This window comes from Saccostrea echinata, unplaced genomic scaffold (genome assembly GCF_033153115.1).
Source record: "Saccostrea echinata isolate AGI-Se365-2 ecotype Australia unplaced genomic scaffold, CSIRO_AGI_Sech_v1 ptg000017l, whole genome shotgun sequence".
Lineage (NCBI taxonomy): Eukaryota > Metazoa > Mollusca > Bivalvia > Ostreida > Ostreidae > Saccostrea > Saccostrea echinata.
The window spans coordinates 3,430,707-3,446,082 of NW_026889766.1; the positions used below are offsets into that span (position 1 = coordinate 3,430,707).

The 15,376-nt window shown below is 34.4% G+C and overlaps 1 protein-coding gene across 1 annotated transcript in view; it reads left to right on the forward strand.

The window, feature by feature from the left end:
* LOC133189146 (uncharacterized) overlaps positions 1-15,376 on the forward strand; it is a 47,054-nt gene that overhangs the window by 18,184 nt on the left and 13,494 nt on the right. The window contains exons 2-3 of the mRNA XM_061324552.1: positions 5,762-5,899; positions 13,409-13,541. Coding sequence (XP_061180536.1) covers positions 5,762-5,899; positions 13,409-13,541 — 271 coding nt within the window. The remainder of the gene's footprint in view (positions 1-5,761; positions 5,900-13,408; positions 13,542-15,376) is intronic.

Genomic DNA, 15,376 nt, shown 5'->3' on the forward strand with positions numbered 1-15,376 from the left:
ACGCATTTAATCTAAATGTATGTGAAGTCAGAGCTTGACGCGAGTCATACAAGTTATCCCCTGTAATATCTCCTTGTCTGAGAAAAGGGTCTGAGTTTTAGGGTAGATTTCAGAAGAAATGTAGGGATTTCGGGGAATATGGAACAATGTGACAAGCTTGAGGATACATTGAAGTTTTATGGGAAATTGGTCCCATCTTTTGGAAAAATCTGATTAAAGAATAATAGATCAAAATATTCACTCACCCATCGCTTGCAGTACTTTCTTCTTGCGTTTCTATATTTTTCGATAGACGTCACTGACCAAAGTGACCATGTGTTATTAGTATCTTTGGAACCTAATATATTTCTGACGTCATAGTTTGCCTTGTCTCATAGTTTGCTCATTGTCTTGCATTACGAAAACTCGTAATATAGTCTCTCACAACTAGCTATATTACGAGTTTCCATAATTTAACTACATTCCAAAAAATAATAATGTAAGAATAATATTACGATATTCTGTAATATTACAATTTTTCATAATATTATGATTTTTCGTATTGGACTGGAATGAAAAAGGGGGTATTACCTAAAGTGCTTGTGTCCTCCATAACATTATTTCACATTAACCAATTAATCCCCTTTAATAATATTTTCAACACTGATTACATTGATTTATTTACGCGTGCATTCATTTTGTAAAAAAAAAAAAAAAAAAAAAAACAACAAGCAAACGAACAAACAAAAAAAAATTGTCAAAATGTATTTTCAATAACTTAAAAAAAAAATTAATTATCTGGCCGGTACATGAAATTTAGGCTGCTGGTTGATTCCCATCAGCAAGAAAGCGGTACACATGATCTTGTGATGATCCAACTTGCTACATGCATCTTCATGATGTAATTGCAATGATCGAGCAGCATTTTTCAATGATTTGACTGTTCATTCAATGATAGTATACAAAGACGAGAGTTTATTGCGGCTTAGTGTCGGCATTGCTGTTACATGTAGCTGCAGAACTGTAGTGTTATTAGCTCACCTGAGCTGAAAGCTCAAGTGAGCTTTCTGATCACATTTTGTCCGTCGACATCCGTGTGTCCGTCTGTCTGTAAACTTTTCACATTTTTGACTTCTTTTCCAGAACCACTGGGCCAATTTCAACCAAACTTGCAATGAAGCATCCAGAGGAAAAGGCGATTCAAGTTCGTTTAAATGAAGGGCCACGCCCTCTTTCAAGGGGAGATAATTAAGAATTAGTGAAAATTTGGTGGTGTCTTTAAAAAATCTTCTTCTCAAGAACCACAGGGCCAGGAAAGATGAAACTTATGTGGAAACATCCTCAGATAGTGTAGATTCAAGTTTGTTCAAGTCATGACCCCAGGGGGTAGGGTGGGGCCACAATGGGGGATCAAAGTTTTACATAGAAGTGTATAAGAAAATATCGTTAAAAATCTTCTTCTCAAGAACAACAAAGCCATGATTGGTCATATTTATATGGAAGCATCCTCAGGTATTTAGATTCAAGTTTGCACAAATCATGACCCCCGGGGGTAGGATGGGGCCACAATGGGGGATCAAAGTTATACATAGGAATACACAGGAAAATTCTTTAAAACTCTTCTTCTTTAGAACAGCTAAGCCATGATTGGTCATATTTTCATAGAAGCATCCTCAGGTAGTGTAGATTCAAGTTTGTTCAAGTCATGATCCTTGGGGGTAGGGTGGCGCCACAATGGGGGATCGAAGTTTTTCATAGAAATATAAAGGAAAAAACTTCTAAAATCTTCTTCTCAAGAACAGTAAAGCCATGATTGGTCATATTTATATGGAAGAATCCTCAGGTTGTTTAGATTCAAGTTTGTTCAAATCATGACATGTCAGAGAGAGAGAGAGAGAGAGAGAGAGAGAGAGATTACTCCAAGTAATATATAGCCCCATGCAAAATATATATATCTGTGATAGCAAATTCTCGGGAGACAATTTTTGAAAAGCAATTTTCCTTCATGCATTGTTTTCAGAAAACTCAAAGCTGAAAATTTGAAATTTATACCCATGTCAACATAGTGCAACTTTTATCTATATTGATAAAAATGTACATTAAAAAAAGTATGATTAAATAGCTAAATCTAAGTGTTTTGAATAGCAAAACCAAGCTATACCAGTATAGCTAATTCAACTACAGAGCTTAATCAATTTTAAGAGATTGTGCAAGACCTGTTTTAATCCTTAATCATTCTTAAGATATTTATATCGCCATTCCTGATTCAAGGGAGAGCTAGGCATATGACCAAAAAAGTCCATGATCTATTGATTTAATAAAGACACATGTTTGTTGTGGGAAGATCAGTAAATAATAATGACAAGTGGGAAACGACCAGGTTAATATTCACAAATTTTAGGAGTTTTCAACATTTAAGACCATGCAGACATAACTCCTTCCCCTTTTCCCCCTTCCCAGCCCCAGGCTCATTTATTTATACAAATTATTTATAACTTGTTTTGGTATAAAATAAATTGTGAATAATACAAAAATGTACATGTACACAAAGTATAATGGCGGGTCTCTGAATGATTTTCATTTTCTAATTCTAGGAGGGTGGACTGACCCTAGAGGGTCCTGAATAAAATGTCAAACAGATTATCACTAACACACTTTTGACGCAGGTCATATTGTGATCATTTCCAGTTTCAGGATGAGGATGACTTCAAGGGGTCATAACCTTTATACAATTTAATGCATAATGACTCGAGGGACAATATTATATATATGGTTAAGGGGAGAGTTTTCTACCATTTTTAAGATACAATGTATATGATCATTTGAAGTTTTAGGGGTTGGGAATGACCTCTGGGGGTCATGACCCCATATATCCTATTTAGTGTGTTATGATACAAAGATGACTTAAGGGCTTTTACTCTAATGAAAGCTATTTTATTGTTAACTTGATAGAATAATAAACCCATTTAAAACACACACTAAATATTAATAATTCCAGTGGTTATAATGATGTGCATACACCATGTGCAAAACGATAATGATAACGATAAAAGTAGTGCTCGCAGTGTGACATAATTCCACGCACGAGTCTAGAAATTTTCCAAAAAGGTGTATATTTGTAAAATTTATATTATAAATACATAAAATTTTATTTTCATAAGTTAGTGTTATCTATGCTAAATATGACAGGAAAACGGGTGAATCATGGCTGGGGGTTGATTTTTGACAAAGTTGATTGGGTCAAGATTTGGAAAGGGGTTCTCCGAGTCCTACCCAAATACTGATAAAAATTTGCACAAGTTGTCATTTTGGCATCTAATTTTTTTAAAGTTCATCAAAAAAGCCATGCACTAAAATACTTGTAATAATATTTGTTGTTTTGACAATAAATTCAAGAAGTTCCAATTATGGGTAGAAAATTAACCACCCCCTTTTTTTTTTACACAAATCTTTCAAAAATTCTCTCTTTATCAGAATTTACATTATTAGGTAATATCAGACTGGTAATGAAATATTTATATGCGCGAATCTAGAGGGGGAGGGGGGTCAGGAACCTATATACAAAATCTATATAAGAAAGCAACTAAAAGTGACCTTGGGAATCCCCCGCCCCCCTTAGAAAACACTGACCCTGTTAAGTTGGTATGAAAAGTTATACATATGAAGCTTTAAAAGTGAGCGGCCGAACCCCCTCTTCCCCACCACCACCATAAAGTAGGTTTTCACATTTGCGAGAGGAGTTTGAGTGTTTTTTTTTTTTTTTGCTTGACAAGAAATTTCTGGGTTGGATCCCCTTGGAAAAAATTCCTGGATCCACACCTAATTTAGATAAGAGGCCCATATGGGATTCATGTTCACCAGAGCATTTTATGCTTGATTTAAATGTGTGTTTCTTCCCTGGTTACCAGAATTTGAAGGAGAGCAGTCAGACCACATTTCAGGGACGTAGCAACATTTTTGAAAGGGGGGGGGGGGGGGCAGCCAGAGAGAAAAAAATTCAACTTACCTGAAAAAACTTGACAAGCCATAATTTTTTTTTTTCAAAACTCAAAAATCATGTTTCGTGGGGTGGGGTGGGGGTGTTTTCCAACTTTTTTCAGTACCCCAATTTTATATATACACTACTACATTACCTTTATTTGACTATAATGCAACAAAAAGTGGGGGGGGGGCAACCACCCTTTCATGAACATTTTCAATAGTAAAAAGTTATGTTTTGAAAAAAGTGGGGTGGGGCAGGCCTCCTCTGCCCCCCCCCCCCTCAAATGCTACGTGCCTGCATTGAGGGGCAAATTAGAAATTATGTCATTCAAACTTTTTCATATTTCAATATTTTAAGCTATCCAAAAGTACGTTCATGACCTGCTGACCCTTAAATATAGGGGTCAGCCCCCTTTTCTTGATGTTATATGAATGTTCTTGTAATTACACACAACTTTTGTTCTATATGTCCTACCAGATAAACAAAGTTCGTAGTTATGATGAAGTATTGTGCTTCTTTTACCTTTTTTTTCCAAAACTTGTGGTACCAGGTTTTGGTGTTTCGCAGGGAAGGTGGTGGGTGGGGGGGGGGGGGGGGTGGGGGGGGCTATAATGATAATGTAGTGAAGATATGTTAATTCTTTGAAAATCTTCAACTAAGTGCATAGTTATGATGATGATGGTACCTCTACCAAATTTGTGAATTTCATGACCCTGGACATGGATTTTAGTGTTAGGATAGGGCTGTGTTGAATCTGTTGTGAAAATGCATTATTCCTTTGAAAATCTTCTCTGTTTTTTGGCAAATCGAAGGCAAACAGAATAAAAGTTTAAATAAGCAAGGATATTTTTACCAGATTTTTGAACATCAGGACCAGCTCTCTATTAATTTATATTCTACTGAGAGAAGTTATTCTCCTTTGCCATTCACTTTGTGATAATAAATCACTGTAAATAATGTATTTGAAAGTCAATAGACTAAGAGAATTATGCAAAAAATGATATTGTATAATACAAAAAGTACTTTCATAGTTTTAATGATCAGGTAGACTTGTTAATAATAAATAAATCAAAATGAGACAAATATAACATGTCATTTAATGTTCTTCAAAGACCAAGAGAGGCCAATGTGAGATGTCAGACTCACAATATTGAATTAAAAGTGGCACAGAAGAACTAACAGTTTGTTAATTGTCTGCATTGCAATAGTTATAAATGGGGATAGATTAGAATTTAATTTATGAGTTGTTACTGAATACTAGACTTATTATTTCATTGATCCTGATCATCCTATTTCTCTTGCTTTTGGGCAACAAAGCTTCATCTATCAGTTTGTTTTATACTTTATGGATCCTATAAATTGTTGTATTATACTCAGGTGACTGTTAAGGCCCTTGGGCCTCTTGTTTGTGTTTTGAAACAAAGATATGGCCTACAGAAGACAGCACTAATTCAGTCAGTTCAGTATGATTTTATCAACTTCTTGCACGGATATGCGACCTTTAATTCAAGTTTTCGATAATTTCTTCACATGGCACAGAAAAACTTTGAATAGGAAAAATGTTAAGCTTCTTCTCTAGTTTCTGAAAATATAATTTGTTTTATTATATTTCAATTATTTACGAAACGCCAACAGCTTAACATCTGTGATGCTGAAGATGCGTCAAAAGGCGTCACTGGGAGAGTGCCATATGACAGTTGGATTTTTCAGCATGTCGAAAAAAAAAATCTGTATGCCTAGTATCGTCTGGGGTTCATGATTGGTTTCATTCTATTCTAAAATGATTTTTTTTCTCTGCAGGTTTCTTATGAAACTAGATGACTTCTATTTCATACTGGCAGAAATAGTTCTTGGAAATGATTCAGAATCAGGAATATCTGAAAGCAGATATGAGACATTATTTGAAAAGCTCTTGCAACTCTTTGGATTATACACTTTGTGAGTATTTAAATGTGTACAGATAAAAATCTTTTTTAGACAACCTGAGTCCCTCAAGTGACCTATTGCAATTTGTTTTTGTTCCGTCGTGCATCTTGCATTAACATTTGAACAATTTCATCTTTATCACTAAGACCACTTGATCAAATTTGGTGTCTAGCATCCATAGGAGACGGTAAACAAATTATGAAATTCATGAACCCCACCCCTTTGGTGCCACACAAAGTGATTTGGAAAATTTGCCTGAACTAAATTGAATGATTTGATTAAAAAAGGTGGAATTTGATTTTTTGCCTGCTTCAACTTTGCAGATTTAACACCATAACACTTAAAATTGTTTGTTTCCTACCTTTTCATCAGATTTAAATCAACACTATATCTAGTCAGTGTTTTCCCCAGGCCGTGTTTGCATGGCGGTACCACATGCATTCACGATCCCGTACCATACATCACACTGCCGCTATCTTCCCGCTATGCATGAATTATTAACGCTTTCCCCCTCAGAGCTTTTAAGATAAGGCGTTACTGTATACTTCCGTAGTAAGCCACTGCTGCAGCCTTATCTCAACAGCAGTCTAGCATCAGTGATAACTCCATTTACTCAGACATTTTCAGAAATTAAGGTAAATAATCACAGTGCTTATATTTATTATTATAACTCTCAAATTATTGGGTAAAAATATATAAAACCAAGTATTTTTATTTTCAGCACATTCTTATTTTTACAATGATGATAATTTAAAGCCAATCTTTTATTTTTAATCTAAGAAAATGTCAAGAGTCAGTGTATATGATCCTAAATTCGCTGTCAAGCAATTTTCGTTACTTCTATCTAAATTCCCTTTCATTTTTTTTTTGTTTCACAACATTGATGAAAAAAAACTTATTTAATAATTTTCTGATGCTCATATTTAAAAACTAATGATGTTTTAATGATTGTCAAGCAAATAATCAAACTTGTAATTATTGTTTTTGTTGCAATTTAATGGACAATCTCTGTGAAATTTTTTCATATGGTCCGAAGAAATGAAGGAATAGCAGCAGTAAATAAAATCATTTCATCTAATTTTCTTGATTCGTTTATTATATAAAATTTTTTCAATCAAATTTACTGGATTTGTTAAAAAATATTGAATACTTAACAGTGTTTAAATTTTATGCTTGGGGATGTAACATTTCGTGTCAACTTTGTTACGTCTCGCGCACAGCGCCGTTCAGATACAGACAAGGAAACTTCGATCGATTTGTTCTATTTATAGCAACTAGAGGTGTCGTAAAAGATTTATGAACTGTGGCTGTGTTCAAATTTGAAACTATTATTTCAAAAATAATCATCATAATTAGGGCCCCGCAAGGATTTGCGGGTGCCTTATAGTAATCACTCTGTCTGTCTGTCTGTCTGTCCGTCTGTCATTCTTCCATCCACAAATTTTCTGGTTTTTTTTCTAATAACTTTTTTGTAGATGACCAATTAAGTTCAGATTTGGTATGTTGGTTGAAGAGGCAATAAGACATATTTTGATGCTAAGTTTGGTTCTCTATGTCGTCCAGTTTGGAGCTGGGGTGTTTGGATAGATTCCTTAACTTAACATTAGAATGAATCCCAGGGCAAAGAGAGATAACTGCTGAGAATGTTCCTATTGTAAAGTATGAAAGCTGCAACTAGTCCCATTGGATTAATTAACTTTCCTCTAGAAGAAACTCCAAAGCAGTATCTGTTTTTGTCAAATTGATATTTATTAACACCTCGTCGCCCGCGTGGCGCAGTGGTTAGAGCGTTCGCTCTAGAGTCGCGGAGTAAGGAGTTGATCCTTATGTCGCGGGTTCGAATCCCACTGTGGGACGTGGAGACCAATCCTTCGGATGAGACCGTATAAACCGAGGTCCCGTGTCACATTAGGTGCTGGCACGAAAAAGAACCCTCACTGCTCAATAGCCCTGAGTGCTGAGTATAGGACAAAATTGCAGCTCTCCACCGGCAAGTGGTGGCGTCTCAATATGAATGAAAAATTCTCGAGAGGGACGTTCACAAACAAACAAACAAACAAACAAACGAAAAAAAAATTAACACCTCTGTCTGCAAATGAAGTTTGTTTTGAAGTTAAGGTCAATTCTGAATGATGTTTACATTCTCTGAAATGTGGATTAAAATAATGTTCATACTTTATTTTGGTAAACTGCACAATGAGTTATGATTTTATTGAATTCTTAAAACAAGATATACATCAAGATATGTTTTTTTATTATTTATTTATTCATTTTTTTTTCTGCCGTATGTAAATTCAAGAATACTATTAATTTTAACAGGTAGTCCGATAATAAACTAATTCTATCAATACTTAAAGTGACAGTACGGCGCGTCTCATCAAAAAACTGACTAGATAAAATTTTCCGACAAGACTTGGAATTTTTTTACTACTTATAAATGTATAAACTTTCAGAAAATTACAACTTTTACAATTAAATAATTTGGATTATTTCATTAAAATTAATAGTTATTCATGGGACGTAAATATATACATCGCAACGTGTTCGGGGTTCCACATTCCATGCTATGCACGCATGCGTAGTTTTCATAAACAAAACAGCATGGTTAGAGAGGGAATCCCGGTAGGCCTGCTACATTGACAAAGTCGACCAAAAAGAAAAAGAAACTGAAAACAGAACTTGAAAAAGCAACTTTCCTGACTAAAATTTAGTTTGGGGATTAATATAATCGCTGGATAAGGAAGAAACGGGAACTCGGCGACACTCACGCAGGGCTCTCGAAGGTTCTATTCGACAGGTTTGTTGATACTTGTTATCATTTCCTCATTTTTCCGTCGCTTTCAAAGAAAAAAATAGTGTAAGCTCAACATAAAAAATACATCTTTGACTTATAAACATTGTTGCCATTTGAAATGCTAATTTTTTTTAACTGTGCAGAAACATATTTTGTTTGACATTTACCGCGATAACGTATGATTAGTTGGTTTTTCCTTTCTCGGACCCCAATACACAAAACGTAAACATTTGTACTTTAATTTCTGTTAAATTCGCCTGAATGCAGACTAAAATCTTTTCGATTATTATTTTAGATTATTTTATCAGATAGTTATGATAATTTGTGTTTTTGAAAATTGCTTTCACCTAATATTCATTATAAATGTAAACGCTACAGTATAGTCACGTGCCGTTTTAAAATTCACGTGGTACAAATAAACAGATCTAAGATTGCTCCAGTTCGTACGACCCTTGATTTTCCGGCAGATTCTAATTACGTTAATTTTGTTTGAGTAGAGAATATTTCTGTTTCTCAAACTGCTTACATCAACTTTATACCTTATTTCTTAATGACATATTGGGTAAATTTGGATGAAAAAGCACATATTTTGCAGCCGTACTGTCGCTTTAAAAAGTTCTTATTGTAAACTTGGAAGAAAAGTATGAGAGAGCAGTACAATTAATCCTCTGGGATTAATTATCTTGTCGGGCAGAATATTTTCCAGGCTTATCTTTATTTGTCACTTTAAGATAAATTAACCTTTGTCTGCAACTGATGTTTATTTTGAAGTAAAGGTCAAGCCTGGGTGATATTTGCATTCACTGAAGGCTGGCATTTTATAAAACACATGCTTTATTCTTGTTTAAATATATATAATTATAAATTATATATAAAATCGTACTTCGAGCCCGATACGTCAGTCTTGAAAGGAAGGGATTGTGCATTTCTGAACAGATTACATCATTTAATAAAAATTACCATAGATATTCATTAAAACATCCCTTCCTCAAGGGTGGGTACTACATCAAGACAATATTGTGGCGGGCATCTGATCCCTTCAGTGTTTATGTGACTCATAAAATTCCAAACAAACTTCGACTTTTACCAAGGTAAGTCTCGTTTAATTGGGGAATTTAATTGAGTTATTATAAGACGCAATGTTTTTACTGCCTTATGTAAATACAAGGATACTATTAACAGGTTTTTGGATACTCAGGAATTTTCTTTAAATTTTAAGAATACAGTTGCTGCTGCTTATTCTTCTTATTCGTACATTTTTGAATTTTGAGGTCACCTGAGTCACTCAGGTGACCTATTGCAATCCGTTTTCGTCGGTGTGCATCGTGTGTTAACATTCGAACATTTTTAGCTTCTTCTCTGAAACCGCTTAATCAATTTCAACCAAATTTGGCATATAGCATCTGTGGGTGAAAGGGAATAAAAATTGTGAATTTCATTGTCACTGCCCCCCTAGGGCTTAAACCACCAAAATTAATGCAATCTTTAAAAATCTTCTTCTTTACTCCTGGACATCAAGCAGTCAAACTGTTGGCATGATTGTAATAAGCATTGAGCCTTATACCAAAATTGTGAAATTCATGGCCCCAGGGTCAGGGGTTCTGGTGCTAGGGTGGGACTATATAGATCATATAGTGAAAGTGCATTATTCCTTTGAAAATCTTCTTCTCTGCTCTTGGGTATTAAATAAAGTAACTAAGTACATAATTATGATGAGCAAGACTGTCTCTTCCAAAATTATGAATTTTATGGCCCCAGAGTCAAGGGTTCTGTTGCTAGGGTGGGGCTCTATTGATTATATACTAGTGAAAATGCATCAATTCTTTGAAAATCTTATTCTCTTCTAACTAAGTACATAGTTATGAAGAGCAAGAGTGCCTCTTCTAAAATTGTGAATTTCATGGCCCCTGGGTCAGGGGTTCTCGTGTTAGGGCGGGGCTCTATTGATCATATAGTGAAAATGCATTAATTCATTGAAAATCTTCTCTGCTCCTGGGTATTAAATTAAGTAACTATGTACATAGGTATGAGGAGCAAGAGTGCCTCTTCCAAAATTATAAATTTCATGGCCCCAGGGTCAGGGATTCTGGTGTTAGGGTGGGGCTCTATTGATTATATAGTAAAATTGCATTTATTCGTTGATAATTTTCTCTGCTCCTGGATATTAAATAAAGTAACTGGGAACATAATTATGAAGAGCAAGAGTGCCTCTTCCAAAATTGTGAATTTCATGGCCCCAGGTAAAGGGTTCTGGTGGACAGGCGGGTCTCTATTGATTATATAGGGAAAATGCATTAATTCTTTGAAAATCTTCTTCTCTGTTCCTGGGTATTAAATAAACTAAGTACATAATTATGATGAGGATGGTTGCCTCTTCCAAAATTGTGAATTCCATGGCCCGTGGGTCAAGGGTTCTGGTGTTATGGCGGGGCTCTATTGATTATATAGGGAAAATGCCTAAATTCTTTCAAAATCTTCTTCTCTGCTCCTGGGTATTATTCAAACAAAGGAAATGCATGGTTTTGATAAGGAAGAATGCCTCTTCCAAAATTGTGAAATTCATGGCCCCTGGGTCAGGGGTTCTGGTAAAGGGGGGGGGGGTGACTGTTGATTATATAGTGAAAATGCATAATTTCTTTAAAAAAAAAATTTCTACTACTGGTTATAAAGCAAAGAAACAAGTGTATAGTTATGATGAGCAAGGGTTCTTCTTCCAGAATTGTGAGTTCATGGCCCCTGGGTCAGATGTTCTGGTGTAAGGATGGGGCTTTATTTGTGTAATAATATAGTGAAAATGCATTTATTTGAAAATCTTCTATGCTTCTGGGCATATTCGAGGCATACAGAGTAAAAGTTTTAATATGCAAAGGTATTTTTACCAGAATTTTGAACACCTGGACCATTTAGTCAAGTGTTCTGGTCCTAGCCAGGGCTCTATTAACTTGTATTCTGCTGAGCAAAGATATTCCCCTTTGCCATTCACCTTTGATAATTAATCACTGTAAACAATGTATTTGAAAAGTCAATAGAATATGAGAATTATGCACCCTTGTACATGTAATTCTACCCTCAGCGGGGCCCTTGCTGACTGGTCAGTTTTCTAGTTATAGAAGTATCCTCAGGTAGTGTAGATTCAAGTTTGTTCCAATTATGACCCCTGGAGGGTAGGACAGGGCCACAACAGTGGGTCAAGGTTAACATAGGAATATATAGGTGTAATGGTTAAGGGGCATCAAGTAAACCGCATTGAAGACTTCAAATAGTGGAATCACCCGACAACCCATAGGATGGACTATCCTAAGGGTATATAAGGCAAAACTCTAGAAAAGTCAGGCATTCAGAAGGTAGATAGAAAAGTTAGACATTGAATCAGCAATAAAGAAGCTAGGTATCCCATCTTAATCATGTAAAAGATTCAATGAAGTTGAGTACATAACAGATGTGTAGATGTTAAATACTCACTATATTTAGACATAATTCCCATTTATTACTATTAGCATGTAAGGATGGGTTGTGTCCTAATTTATGATCTTATTGCTTATAAGTGGCCTAATTTATGACCTTATTGCTTACAAGTGGCTTATAAAACATAAGTTTGTATTGATTTTTTATGTAAGGGCTATGGGCCTATTGTTTTTTTTTAGCGTATTTGTGAAAATTAGAATAGCAGTGAATACTTTTAATCTTAGGCCCATTTTTTTTTTTTTTTTTTTTTTTTTTTTAATTTTAAAATCCGTTCGGAGGGAAAAAAAACAAAGTACTTTCTGATGTCTTCAAAGTTGATGCATATATATATATATATATATATATATATATATATATATATATATATATATATATATATATATATATATATATATATATATATATATATATTTAAGGTTACAGCATGATTTTCGTTACGTTCTGTTATATGTCCCCAATAGATTACCCGTGTTTTAATTTATTGGCTGAAAAAGATTGTGAAGGCTGGCTGAACGTTAAAATAAATGTTGTTATCCGAACCCTCCATGTCGTTCAACCATGTGGTGGTTATTTACTAATGATCAATGTTAAAAATGCGCATTTAAATTATCATACTTGCGATGCAGTAAAAAGCGTTTCTGTGACTGCTGTGTTTACACTTGGAATTCCTCGGATGGCTCGTACCTCGCACACTAACCTCAGACGTCAAAGGTTTTCTACCATCTTGCTTCAGTCATGTGATTTTATTTGAATTTCTTTCAAATGTCACACATTTGAAATCTGAGTTATTTTGTGGCACGCCCAACACTTTGTTCTTGCTTTCAAAGCCTACTAACATTAAGTTGTGATCAAAACCTATTTACAATGAAGGATTAGACAAATTAAGAAACCTTTTGGAAGAACTCTATGCAGAGCGAAATATGAAATGAGTGACAAGGCAGTTTCCGGCGGAGAAATGTATCGACCTGATGTGTATTCGTCCTCCAATCACATCCGAAGTTTGAATGGAGCGTAGCGGAGTCAGCCGAGGATTGCCGATTGCTGTGTTTAGGAATTGGGTATATCGATCCCGATTTTCATTCATTTATTTTTTGGGGTAACGAGAAATTGTCTTCGGCGGGAACGTAAATAGAAGAGAAATTCCATTTTATTTTTTTTTCTAATGTTGCAAAAAATCGGTTCGGCGGATCCGTAAACCAACTTAAAAAAAAATAAGGCCTTACTTGATGTGTTATGACTTAAACTCTGTCTTTAATTTGCAGGAACCACTCTTTTATAAGTACTGAAAAAGCTATGATCCGAGGGAGAACTATGTCCTCTAAAGCTGACATAACCGTGTATTCCCAAGTGAGACAAAAACAAAAATCGGAGAGGAAAGTGGTTTTCATTTGTGAGGTATGATTGATATGATATGCACATAAAAATGTGTGTGTAAGTTAAAAGTACATTCTTAGATTATCTTCAACTTTTAAAGACATACATGCTATATAAACACGATTTTTTTATGTGAAACAAAATAATTAAATGCTTTGAGAAACATGATGTGTAATAAAAAATAATTACTTTCCGCAAAGCTTTACTAAATAAGTCGTTGTAATTACATAACAATTAAGCAAGACCTGCAATTAAAAATTCAGCCTTTTCATGAATATTGATGAAGGAAGTGAGTAAACAATATATAGACACGCATGTCCGCGGGAAATCATAGACGATGAGGTACGTTGCATTTTGACTACGATTATGGATAAAAGGTTAATATCTGTCATTACAGAGTAGATGATTGTTTTAAAAGATAAGTATCTTTAAGCATAAGATGTGTGCCATCAATGTCAAAAGTTATTTGTATACCGAACGACCTACCTCGTTTTCGTTTATCAATCTAAAAGTAGCGACGGTGTCACATGACGCATGAATTTAAATAGAGGCATTACTTTCCTAGTAGGAAGATAAATGATTATAATTTGAGATCTTTATAACACGTTCATTTTCAATTGTGTAATTTAGAGTATTTTCGTAACTTTATTTGGTAAACAAAATATTGAATAAATTTCGAACTTTATTTTTAACTGACGCAAGTTATAGCTTGTATATCTTTAGCTGCAGGTGAGAAATTTTGGGTTTGTTGGTTTGCACTCAATTTTCAAAAATTATAACGAAATAAACTTTTACACTGAGAAGTATTAAACAAGCTGTGTAATTTGAAAAAAGAGGCCCATTTTACAAAAGAACTTACAACTAAGACCAAAAACTTCAATGAAATGTAAAATTTTGCAAAATTAATGATTCTGTTTAAAATTGCTACCCTAAAATATCTTTCTTGTTACTGATTCCTTTTAAAAAGATTAAATCCATTTTCAATTTAGTGTAATCTAGAAAGTTACGAGCAGAAAAAAATTTGGTCTTAGTCGTAAGCTTTTGTAAAATGGGCCCCAGGATCGTAGTATTTGTGATATGTTACTGTAAACCAACTATTTTTTGCATCATCTTTTATTCGCCATTCGACAGTTTGACTAAATCTGCGTTTATTTTTTGCATCTGAGGAATTATTCTTTACAAATACAAAGCAAAGTAAATGGTTTGCGACAATTAATTTTCACGATTTAAAGTAGTTCGCGATACTCTCGGATATTTCTCATGGTTTACAGTACTTGAAAGGATGACTATTGATTAATACAAGTAAACCTTGTTATCTTGACATCGGCGGGACTATCGGAAAACGTCGAGGTATCCGAGGTGTCGGGATATTGGAGTTAGAATTCCACGTCCAAGATTTAAATTTCGTAGCAAATCTAAAAAGTCTCCACATACATGACTTCAATAGACAATAACTCGTCTTATTTCAGCAATCCATCTGTTTTTATTATAACATCTAAGGAGTTATTAAAAAAATGTTCTTTCTCTATATCGAAATCTTTCTAAGTTTTCAAAGTTTTCCATCCAGCATTTCATGTGTAACTTGCTTTTTTGTCCGAACAGGAGACAAAATGTGTTCTATAAACTTCAAGCCTATAAAGTCGACATCTGAGATTTGGAAATTTTTTTTTCTTATTTCATTCCAGGAGAAAGCTCATTAAAATCAAAATTTTAAAATATGTATATTTGAACTAATGTAATGATGTTACCTGTGCATGAATTACGGCTAATTCAGTTATTCATGTCATTGATTAGATTGTTTCCTGTTGAATGCATTTTTACCACAAAGCATCATTAAAAATATTGTTTAATTCCTA